At 57.7% G+C, this 12310-nt stretch overlaps 1 protein-coding gene across 8 annotated transcripts in view; it reads right to left on the reverse strand.

Annotated features, from left to right (window-relative positions):
* RARA (retinoic acid receptor alpha) overlaps positions 1–12310 on the reverse strand; it is a 43782-nt gene that overhangs the window by 13900 nt on the left and 17572 nt on the right. For 3 of the 8 annotated variants that reach the window (XM_081582126.1, XM_081582125.1, XM_081582128.1), the window contains exon 2: positions 8597–9124. In XM_081582126.1, the coding sequence (XP_081438252.1) occupies positions 8597–8774 (178 nt within the window). In that variant the 5' untranslated portion in view covers positions 8775–9124. Of the gene's footprint in view, positions 1–9; positions 752–1229; positions 1389–6213; positions 9125–9368; positions 9423–12310 lie in introns of those variants that run through there. The other 5 variants (XM_081582127.1, XM_081582124.1, XM_081582130.1 and 2 more) reach the window with 5 other exon arrangements.

Consider the following 12310-nt stretch of genomic DNA (forward strand, 5'->3'; position numbering starts at 1 on the left):
GGCCGATACCTACAGTGGTTTGAGCCATTCCAAAGTGGAGTCCGGAGCGGAGTGGAGTAGGGGCCGGGAGCAGGGAGCCCCTTCTCCGGAAGCAAACAGGCCCGGTTCTGGTTATAAAAATCCACCACCAAGAAGGGACTGGGGGTGGGGGTGAGCCCCCCCACGTCCACACTCTCGTACATCTTCCCCGCGAATACAAGAGGTCCGGGCGGGGAGGTCTTGCGCGCCGCCTCCCTCACTCAGTCGGCGGCGCCATCCAAGAGCTGCTGGGGGCGAGGGGCACGTCCCCCCTGCCCCGACTGGTGACCCGGGCCGGGGGCCACCCTCTGCTCTAAGTCCCGCGTCCAAATCGGCCGGCTGCCCTGCGAGTCCCAGGTGAAAGCGGGCAAGTTGTGTGCACTGGGGGAGGAGGGGAGTCCGCCGACTGCCCTCGGGAACGCCCGGCCAAGGCCCGGGAGCTCCGCAGCTTCACCTCGAGGGGGCTCCCGTCGCGAGTCTCATGGTGTCGGAGGCAGCGTCCCGCGGCTCCCCGAGTGCGGCGGCCGGGGGCGGGACCGGTGCGGAGCGGGGGGTGACCGAGCACTTCCTCCCCCTCCCCCCCGGGGCTCCCGGGCTTCTCCTGGGCGAGGATTCGGGTGAGGTGGGGACCGCGCGGCTCCGCCTCCACCAGGCCCGGGGCGGGCGCCCGGCACTCGGTCGCCGGCGGTGCGCGCCGAGGTCCCCCCACCCCGGCCAGCGCGCCCCGTCCCCTGAGGTCCCACCCCCTTTCCTCCGCCCCGTCCCGTCCAGGCACCGCCCCTGCCTTAACCCTTTCCCGGCGGGTCCGGCTGCAGCGGACGCCAAGCCGGGAACTGAGAGGGAGAGGCGGGGTGTGCAAGGAGACTGCGGGGAGCCCGGGCAGGGAGAGGAGAGAAGAGCGGACGGAAGGGGGAAAAGGCTCAAGAGGAGGATTGCGCGGAGTACGGACGGAGACGGTGTACCGGGAGAGGAGGGGGCTCCACCAGGACGGAAGAGGGACGGGCGTCTCCCCCATCCCAGTTCCGGCTCCCAGCCTCCCCCGTGGTTGGGTCAGTCCCCGGCCCGGCGAAGCCACGGCGAGGGAGGTGGTAGGCGGGAGGAGGGGGGTGGTCCCGGTGTCCTCCCCCAACATACCCCCCACCCAGTCCGGGCCTCATTTGCCTAATGCAATGCGGCTGAACTCTCTCTGAACTCGCCTGGCGGCGCCTCACCTCCGGGTGACCCACCCACCGCTGCCCGTGACATCACCCGCTCGCCAGCCTGCCCGCGGGGCTCACTCGCCAACCCCCTGCCCGATTGGGCCGCTCCCCGAGAGACGCCGGGCCGGGGTACTAGTGGCCAAGTGTAAGCGCCTTGCAGGGTGTCCCGGGTGTGACATCGTGCAGTTCGGGCACCGTGTGGGAATGAGATACCCGGCTTGTGTCATTGTCTGTGACATCATGTGTGACTCCGGCCACCCGCCCGACGGAACCCGAAGCGGCAGCTCCGGCGCTTTGGCAGAAATACGTGTGCAGAGGGGGGCTCTCCCTCCACGCTCTGCGTGCTTCCGTCGAGCAAAGCCCCGCCCAGAGTGTCTCCCAGAGGCGGAACCACCCTGGGCCCCCCACCGCACCGCCCAGCCCTGGAGTGAGAAAAGGAGGGGCTGATGCCTTCCAGCTGACCACTTCCTCCCGGAAGTCCTCGGGAGGCCTGTTTCACTGGAAGAAAGGCCTAGGTTGGGTAGGTCCAGGGAAGTAGGGGGATGCCCTGGGAGAAGAGGACATCTTATTGCCCCCTCTGGCCCTGCAGCCGAGTTCCTCAAGCTAAAAAGGGATAGGAATTTACGTGCTTCCCAGGGATATTCTTCTAAAAGCCAAGTTTCTAAATTAGGTGGTCAGGTAATCCTCACAGCCACTCCAAGAGAGAAACACTATTATTCTTGTTTTACAAATAAAGAAACTAAGGTCTCAGCAAGGTTAGATGGGTTGTCCAAGATCGCACTGCTAATATAGAGTATTTGAAGTTTATGCCATCAAAGCCCATATTCCCACCATGCCAAGCCAATGCAAGGAAAACTATTTTCTGAACACCTCCTAGGTGGATATTATGGGGAGACTGCCTTTTTAGACCTTATGGTGAAACAGCCATTTAGCAAATAATCACATATATGTTTATTATTGCATATATATATAAAATTGCAAGCTGAGATAATTGGTATTATGACACAAGTAAGCACATAAAGAACAAGTAAGCTTGAGGGAGAATTAATGTAGGCACCTAACTTAGGTTGGAGGGTCAAAGCAGAGACCTAAAGAAAAAGTAGAAGTAAAAATTAGTTAGGCAAAGAGTAGGAAGGAGTGGAGTTCCACTAAGAGCCTATGCAAGGGTCCTGGGGTTAACAAAAGTCGGACAGTTTACTCAAGGAACTATCAGAGGACTAGAGTAGATGGCATTATACAACTCAAGAGGAAAAAGAGCACAAGACCAGGCTGTAGAGGTGGGCTTAGACCAGACCAGGTGGGCTTGCTGAATTTTATCTCAAATGGAGGGAGAAACCACTGAAAGGTTCCAAGCAGAGGAGAGGCAAGATCTGATTTACAGTGTTACAAATCAGCTTTAACCGTGTGAAGCTGTGTGGGGAATGGATGGTATGAGGGCAAGAGAGACCAGTTAGAACAGTCCAGGCAGCACACAATGGTTAGCACAGCCCGGGAAACTGCCAGTGGTGATGAGTGAGTGAAAGTCGCTCAGTCGTGTCCGACTCTTTGCGACCCCATGGACTATATACAGTCCATGGAATTCTCTAGGCCAGAATACTGGAGTGGGTAGCCTTTCCCTTCTCCAGGGTATCTTCCCAACCCAGGGATCAAACCCAGGTCTCCCTCCAGTGGTGATAAAGGAAAGTAATCAGTGTGTGGCTTGTGCTACAGCAAAGTTCCAGGACTGCAAAGTAGCAAAGTCTACAGGGCTGGGGGACAGGTGGGTGTGGGGCTCTGAAGTGAGGTCTCACCTAAGTGAGGTGTCTGGGCTGCAGAGGGAATGCTGGGACCTAGAGCACAGATGCAAGCCTTGGCTGGGGATGAGACCGCTGGGGAAGAGGGCAGATTGCTTCCAAGGCCCTTGATATCTTTCCTCCCAAATGACACAGATCCAGGGCACCAGTTAAGTGCTAGGCCTTGTGTTCGCAGCTTTGAGGTTCTCCAGGATCGGGGACTGTCCCTGCCACCAAAGACCTGGTGATTGGGAAGAGATCTTCCAAATGATTACAGCTCACAGTGGGTAACAGGTGGAAAGGAGTCCCTTCATGGGAGAGAGATGAGTTTTATAGAAGAAAAATAAGGACCTGCAGGCATTCAAAGGAGGTGGGGGGTGGCGTGGAGAGTGAGTGAGGAAGAGGGAACATCTGTGAAGGTTTCTGGGGAGAGGCGGTATTCAAGATGTTCCTTGAAGGATGGATAGGATTTCTGGAGCTGGAGAAGGGGAGAAGTCAGGGTGAGATGCTTGTTCTGGGCAACAGCAAGGTCACGGGGCAGGTCAGAGTAGAACACAGTGTCCTGGGGCAATGGGAGAAGAGGGAAAAAGGAAGGTTCCGGCAGGTTCTGGCTGGCCACTGCGGGTAGCAGGGGAGGTGGGGAGGACCTAGTGGCAGGCCTAGGGCCCCTGTCCTCTGCCACATCCCCCAAAACTCCTCCACCACTGTGTGCTTAGCAGCCCCTCAGCAGATGTGGGCTGAACTGAACTGGCCCTCACTTATCCCCCCAGGCAGGGCTCCCTCTGGTCCCCGACCCCATCTAGAGGGTATAACAAACAGGAAATAATGAGGCCCGGGGGGCTGGACAGCCATCAGGTCCCAGTACAGGGTGCAATCCCCCAAGACAATACCAGCTCCACCCCCTACCACCACCGTCATCACTGTTCTTGCGGGGTACTTGAAGCTCGCCCAGGCCCTCACCAGCAAGCAGGTCACCGTGGCCTCCTAGCAAGCCTGCCCAGCAAGGAATAGATTAGGAGTCTTGATTTAAAGAGGAAACAGACTCAAGAGAGGTTGAGTGACCTGCCCCTGGCCGCACAGAAAGAGCTGTCCTTTAAGACTTCTACCAAAGGGGCCTTGGTCCGTGGGCTGAGGTTCTCTGCAACTCAGAAGAGTGGGGAGGGGAGGACCTCTATTTCTGATCTAGCCAGGGCTGAGGGCCTCTGGTCTACCCTGGGAGGTCTGGCTCCATGGGCTGTGCCCCACCTTTGAAAAGGGAGAGGAGGAAGAAGGCGTTGTGGGCACCACCCCAAAGTGATTTGGAGAAGGGAAACATTTCCTCTTTCCACAGACACTACCCCTCAAAGGGTGGTCAGGCCTGCACTGGCACATCCCCATGGGCACAAGGCCCTTGGCATGGGCACACACTATGTCTCAGGTCTGGGCCAGCTTAGAGGACAGGCTTCCTTCCTGGACTCCCCTCCCCCAGCCTATGCTGGGATCCGGCCCTGAGGGAGTCTGTGCACTACCAGTGCTTTGAGATAAAAGGTGAGGGGGCCCCATTTTCATTCAAAACCCCATCCCAACAGTCTTTCAGCTGACTCTGCATTTTGGACCCCAGGAAGGGCACTGCTAGCAGTTCCCCCTCCCCCTGGGCTGTCTCTCCTATTGTCCAGGGAAAGAGTGGGCAGGAGAGGGAGTGGCAGAGGAGAGGAAGTCTCCCCAGGCTCCCCCAGACCCCCGAGCCGCTCTCCCGTTTCTAGGCATACACAGCAAACGTGTAGATGGAAACGAAAAGTCTGGACCTGGTCTTTCGGGGCTCCCGTCCCCAGATCCCCTCCCAATGGCTTCCAACTTCCCTGCCTCCACTCCACAAATGGAAACAAAATAAGAATAAGAATGTGGCTTTTACACTGTTCCTCCAGTGTCTGTCTGGAGATGGGGGTGGGGGGTGCCCGCTGAGCTCTGCAAACTCCCGGGGCTGCAGTGGGCTGATTTGGGGGCGGGGATGGGTGTGAACAGATTGCATCCGCAGCTTCCAGGACAGGATGGAGAGCTGGCCCGGGCCTCTTATCGCTCTTTCCCTCCAGCCTTCAGGATCAAAAACAGAAGAGAGGGCGTGGCTAGGGGAGGCCTTCCTTACGCCCCCTGCTGGGTGAAGGCGGGAGGTCCTGAAGCAGAAGCGGGGCTTCCTCCTACCTTCAGCCAGGGAAGAGGGGGTTTCACCATGGCCCTGATCCGCCCCCCAGGCTCCTCATACCCAGGGCTCCCCACCATACCCTTCCGGGGCTGCCTATCTGGATGGCAGACAACAGCCCAGCTGTAGGGTCACTCAGCTCAGCCACGTAACCACCAGCGCTGTTTCCTCATGTGTAAATGGAGATAATGTCCCTCTCCCGGATTGTCGGGATTAAGATTTGTAAAACAGAGATAAGGTCCCAGGCACACAGTAGGTGCTCCACAGATGTTAACATCCCATTCTCTCCAGCTCCCACCCAAAAAAGGGTCACGATCCCCTTTCACTGTCGTAACACCGGGGAACCATGGCCAGGAGACAGCGATGAGCACATGCAAGGCGAGGAGCAGAGTGCATTACGTCGGCGATCTTGCCTAACCTCAGCCGTCTGAGGGAGGTTCTGCTTAGATCCCTGTTTTACAGACGAGGAAACACGCTCGGAGAGGTTGTCACATTTAGTAAATAGTAAAGCCAGAACTCAAGCTACACAGCCTACTCCACAGTGACCCCTCCCACCCCGTGGAATTCCCAGGGCAAGCAATAAAAAAAGGCAGGTGCGTTTCCTCTCCAGCCTAGACTAAAGAAATAGAGACCCTTCCCCCTCCAAACACACAACACAATCACAGACCCCTCCCCCTTACACATTCGGTGCCCTAAGTCACCTCCCCCTCCAGCACACAAACACATTGACACCCCTCTGGATATGATTCTCCTCAAACACACTCTGACCCTCTCACCCAATACTTTTAAGCCATTGACCCCCTCCCCAGCACACACCCAACCTTGACCTCCCCACCTTTAAAACACACCCAACCCTGACCTCCCTCCCAAAACACACACGACCCTGACCCTCCCCACAAGGCACACAGAATCCCAAGCCTCCACAGTAAATACCAGTCCTCAAGAGACCAAGCCCCCAGGGCTGGTTTGGAGGGGGGATCATGTACCATCCCTGGAACTTCCCACCCTGGCTTCCCGGGAGACCAAATACCCACCCCTCGCCACTGACCTAGAGAATAGTTCTGTCCTTCCACAGGCCACCAAGTCTCTGAAGCACACCCAGGGTCCAGCCTCTCCCGGCCCCAACTTGGCCAGAGGGATGGAAGGGTGGAGGGGGCACTATCCAAACACCTTTGTTGGCGGCAAGTGGGAGGAGGGGGCCTCCTGTGCCAGGGTGCCTGCAGAAAGGGTGGCAGGGGACCAGAACATATAATCGCTCCTGGTGGGGATGGGGGCCACAGCTCTCCACCCTCCTGGGAAATGCCTGGCCCCCAGCACCAGCCCTCAGGTGGGGGGAGCAGAGAAGGTGAGGCTGCCTCCAGGTCTGAACTTTGATCTGTCATGCTGCACTACCCAGAGCTGAAAGCCAGGGTCACCAGGCCCTGCAGCCTTCCACAAGAAAGAGGGAGATGCCTGGCTCCCTTGGGGTGGAGGGGGAGGTTCCTGACCTAAGGGGAAGGAAGGTCAGGGAGAAGCTCAGAAGCTGGGGGTCTGGGTAAGCAGAGGTGTTGTTGTTTACTAGGAAGAGGCAGGGAAACCCACTGGTTCACGGAGGGAGGGGGGCAGGAAGGGGCATTGCTTAACCAGAAATGTGGGCACCCCACCCTGGGGGAAGAAGGTTACCAGGGTGGGAGGTGGGGTACCCGGAAGCCCTCCCCACCCACCTCGAAGAAAGAGGAAGAAGCTTGCAACATTCAAAGGAGAGCAAAACACTCGCTTGTCTGGCACAAGATAGGGGTCAGGCTAGCCCTCCGTGAGCCAGGCCCCAGGGGGACAGTGTCCGGGGCCCTGTTCCCAATCACCTGGAGAAGAGCAAGTTGTCCACCAGCATCAGGCTGAGCGTCCTCGGTTTCTCCCTCCCTAAAAACCCCACCCGGGCAGGAAGCAGACACTCCAGTTCCTGGAACTGGGATAGTTCCCACACAGATCCCAGGCACCACAGACCCACCTGCCCCTTCTTCAGCATCCCCGAACTCAGAGACTGGCCCAGCATCTCCAAACTCAGAGACTGGCCTCTCCCATCACTGAGCACAGACTGAAGACCAGGCTAGAATCGTTCTGACTCCCAGGTCACAATGCTGCCCGCTGCGCCCCCTCCATGGGAGGAAACAGAAGGTGGAGGTTTGAGGAGGCAGCATCCGCCTGCCCCCTGCCCCGGGCACAGAGGGAAGGGACCTAAAGGAGCACAGACTTAGAGCCCCTGCTCTCAGCGGCTGGTGGGGCTGGAGAGGGAGGGGGCCACCGTGCAAGCCAGAGGAGGCGAGCCAGGAAGCAGTGGTGGCGGTGGGCAGCCGGCCAGTGCGGGCAGTGAGGCGCCCAGCCAGGGCCTGCCCCAGGGACAAAGAGACTCCCTGGCTCCGGGGAGAGTGTGCTGCCCCCACGCTGGGAAGGGGGCACTGACCCAGCCCAGCCAGGCGCACAGGGCAGCGGTGCCAGGCAGCTTGCCAGTGGCCACAGGAGAGGCGGTGGGTGCCTGGGGCAGGGTGTTCAGTCCCTGCCTGCCAGGAGAGGTGGGACACGTTTCCCAGGTCAACAGCTGACCGGCCAGGCCAGCCTGCTGTCCATGGCCCCCTTCTACTGCTTCCACCCCCTCCTGCCCCAGGCCAGGCCCCGGCTCCCTCCTCCCCCAAACCCTGGCCTGGCGCCCAGCTGGGCCCTGGGGGCCAGAGTTACTGTAAGCGGCCTGGCAGGACGGAGGCCTGGACTCTGCCAGCTGGCCACAGCCGCCGCCACCTCCCACTACCTGGCTCGGCCAGCCAGGGAAGGGTACGGAGACCCCCACCCAGCCAACAGGCGACCCCATGGCAGAAGGCGGAGGCGGAGAGAAAACACAGCCCCTGCCAAGAGCAGGCCTGAGCCCACAGCCAGAGTCCAGGCCTAGTGTCCCCTCCCCGGACACTCTCCCCATCACCAGGCTGCCTGCGGGGCCCTCCCCTCCCTTGGCCCCCTCCCTACAAAGGGAAGCACCATCCAGCCTGGCCAGCAGTGAGGGAGGGGGTACCTTCTCTCAGAGGCACTGGATGGGGTAGGGTGGAGGTGGGGTGCTGTTCTCAGGAGACCAGTCATCCCCACCAAATGTCGAGAGGTTTGTTTACCCGCTTCCAGCCTCCTTGTCCAATGCTTGGAGCTATTTATAAGGCCCTCAACGGCAGAGCACAGGAGGGGGCGTGAGGGGCCAGAGGACAGCATTGTCTCAGCTCTCCACACTCCGTGCCAACCCCCAACATCAAATACGACCATGGCGATTAGCCTACTAGCCTTTCATCCTCAAGCCCCCTTGTCCAGACGGTCCCCCTTGTCTGGAGGAGACCTGGCCGCTGAGGAAGAGATGTGCCCAGAGGCCCTGCCGCCCTCCACGGCCCCCTCCCATGGCACTCCCTGACCCCACTTACTGGCTGGGGATGGCGTGCTATAGCCGCTCACTGGAAGCTGGTGCTGGAGAGTGGTCAGAGCGCCTGGCGGGGAGAGTCCACCCAGCATGGGGGGGAAGAAGAAGGCGTAGGGGGGCACCGGGTACCCATTGAGGTGCCCTCCCCCAGGTGTTGGGCAGGAGCTGCTGTTGCTGGCCATGCCAAGCGGCCACAGTCAGAAGCGCAGGCAGACAGTCTGGCGGGCTTCAGGCCGCCTCTCCTCGGGGCATGAGGCCTGGGCCCAGAGGGGGCTCGGGTGGTCAGCCCACCCCCCCTTCTGTCCTGGAGCTGCAGTCCAAGGCCAGCAGGCTAATCTCAGGCTCCTGGCGCCCCCACTCTGGGGGGGGCCGGTGGGCTTGGGGACGTCCCGAGAGCCAGTCCTTTGGTCAAGCGGTTCTGCGAGCTGGCACTTTCCTGGGAAGGTCCAGAGCGGGCCTTCAGGATGCCGAAAAGGAAGCCTCTCCTGGGTGGGCCCCAGCTAGGCGACTGTGGGGGCCATGTCCCGTGATGCTGCAGAGAGAGAAAAGACAGGTGAGTGGGCACCGAGGAGCGGGCTCACGGCATTCCCCGTGGAGCTCCCCAACCTGGGCGGCCGGAGATTTTCCCGTGGCACCCGGCTGAGCAGACAGCTGGCACCATGCCTGGCTGGCAGAGACAGCCTGGGAGTAGGGCCCAGACACTGCTGGGGATGGCAGGACAGCACAGCCAGGCTGGGGAGATGGGGACAAAGCCCAGAGCGAGGAGGGCCTCTCACCCACAGTCCTGAGAGGAAAGCGTCCACACTGCCATGCCACCCCAGAGGATTCCTGCAGCAGAAAAAGGCAGCTGGCCCTCCTTCCCCCAAAGCAGGTTACCTGAGGTCAAGATACAGAGAACGTGTGCTTGAGAGGAGGAGGGAGGGGGAGGAAAAGCCGCTTCCCTAAAGCACTGGCACTTCTCAGAAAAATGACTCCTAAGCCAGGGGGCCTTGCTTACACCACTTCCCCCCCCCAAATCCAAGCCCGAGCACCCCAGATGGCTTTGTCCCACAGGCCCAGGGAGGAGGCCCGTTTACATACCTACAAATAGGGAAATGGGAGCTGAGGACTCCTGAGTATCACCTCCATTGCTTAACACCATGGTGGGCTGGGGGTGGACAGTGTGCCAGGGGACTACCCAGCATGGAAGCCCCCTACTCCCCTTGCCCATAATGAAGGAGCAAGAGAGACTGAGCTCAGACTTCACCCACATCCTCTGCTTGCAGAAGCAACCTCCCTGGAGGGAGTGGGAGGTGGGCAGAAGATGAGAGCCCAGATGCCCTCACCACCATCAGTGTATACACAGATCCACACCCTGTTTGAACAGCTGGGGCCTGAGGATACACAAAGATAACACCACAGGTAGCAAGAGACAGAGGTGAACCCAGAAATTTCACGACACAGTGAGACAGACAGGTGGCTACAAGAGCAAAGAAAGAGACACAGAGAAGCATCCACAAGAGGGCTAGGAGGATATACATAAACAGTATCAATAAACATGTATGTATTTATATATGAGTGTGTGTGTGTACACACACATACACACACCTGTGACATGTATGAAAAAGAAAAGAGAAACATGGCTAATCAAAGCCACAATGAGATACCACTTTGCATCCACCAAGATGGCTGTAATCAAAAAGACTGATAATAGCAAGTAGGTAAGGATGTGGAGAAATTGAACCTTCATACATAGTTGGTGGGAATATAAAATGGTACAGCTGCTTTGGAAAACAGGCTGGCAGTTCCTCAGGAGGTTAAACACAGAGTAATATGACCCAGCAATTCCACTTCTAGGTATCTACCCAAGAGAAGGTAAAACATTGAGTCCACACAAAAACCTCTACCTGGATACGAACCTTCATACCAACACTCCTAATACCAAAAAAGTAGAACCGATCCAAATGTCCATCAACAGATGAATGGATAAATAAAATGCTGTACATCCATACAGCGGAAGAGTATTCTGCCATAAAAGGAACAAAGCATTGGGACTTCCCTTGTGGTCCAGTGGCTAAGACTCCGTGCTCCCAATGCAGGCAGCCTGGGTTTGATCCCTCGTCAGGGAACTAGATCCCACGTGCTGCAACTAAGAGTTCCCATGCCGCAGCTAAAGATCCCACACATGGCAACAAAGATTAAGGATCTCGAGTGCTGCAACCGAGACCTGGCGCAGCCAAATAAATAAATGAATATTTTTAAAAAAGGGACAAAGAACTCATATATACTACATCATGGATAAACTTTGAAAACATTCTGCTAGTTGTAAAAGACCACCTGTTGTATGATTCCCTTTATATGAAATGTCCAAAATAGGCAAATCTAAAAAGGCAGAAAGTAGATTGTGGTTAGTTACGGGGTGGGGGGTGGTATGGGTGTGGGTTTGAGGGAAATGGGAAGTGACTGCTGAATGGTATGGGGGCTCTTTTTGGAGTGATGAAAAATTTCTAAAAGTGAACGTGGTGACGGTTGCACAACTCTGTGACTATAGTAAAAACGACTGAATTGTACACTTTAATAGGTGAATTTTATGGTATACAAATTACATCTCCATAAAGCTGTTAAGGGGAGGAAGGGAAGAAAGGGGAGGAAGGGAAAAGAAAAGAGAAGAAAAGAAAACAGGGCCACAGAGACTCAAAATAAGGATGGCCTCTAACCCCTTCCTCGCCAAGCTCAGGCCATACCATGTTCCAAGCTCCAGGCTCCAGGCTCAGACCTGGAGTCCAGGGGACACACACATGGCCAGCATTTGGCCAAGAACCATGCCTGAGATGGAGGAGTTCTGCCAAGGCCACTGTGGATGAGGCCAGGACTTCTGGGCCCAGCTGGGCGAGCCAGCCAGCCTGTGACTGTGTGGGGCTGAGGGGGGAGGTGGGGACAGGTACTTGCAAGGGAGGGGGCAGCTCCCCAGGAGTGAAATCTGGACCTTGTTAATGACCATGATTTTTACTGTAACTAATTAGGACCTCCTTAGGGCCTCTCTTACTCCTGAATGAGGTGCCCCCTTCCTTCCCCAGGCCCCCGCCGATTCCCTCCCAGGCAGAGAGGTTGACGTCAGAGGAACAGGGGCCCCACCCATTGGGCCAGCTGCCGACCTGGCCCCCCTACACACCCCTGAGGGGCCCCACACAAGGAGAACTTGAGCCAGCACGAGAAGGAGGGGCTGGTTGAGCCTCAGTAATGTTGACAGTCAGACCCTCACACACACACACACACTTGCAGGAACTTACACGCAGAGTTCTAGGGAAAGCGTCACACACACACACTTGCAGGAACTTACACGCAGAGTTCTAGGGAAAGCGTCACACACACACACTTGCAGGAACTTACACGCAGAGTTCTAGGGAAGGCGTCCAGTGGGCAAGAGTACGTTTGCACAGCCAGCCTGTGTGCATGCGGACACGCACGTGGCACATGAGGAGAAGGAACCCAGAGACATGATCCCCCCACACCTAGGCTCCACACACAGTGAAGCCGGCTCCAGGTCTGCGTGCACGGCCCAGGACACAGCTCCTCACAGACACAACCACAGCCTCACGGTTTCCCAAACTGTACTTTCCCTGGTCCTCACCCAGCCAGGCTGACCTCTGTACCTGCCCCGCTGTGGGCCAGCCCCCCAACAGCAGCAGCATCCACAAACACAGAGAAACACTCCAGTGGACTCAGGTCCATAGGGGGC

The sequence above is a fragment of the Giraffa tippelskirchi genome, chromosome 3, assembly GCF_054371585.1.
Source record: "Giraffa tippelskirchi isolate mGirTip1 chromosome 3, T2T-mGirTip1v1.2.pri, whole genome shotgun sequence".
NCBI lineage: Eukaryota > Metazoa > Chordata > Mammalia > Artiodactyla > Giraffidae > Giraffa > Giraffa tippelskirchi.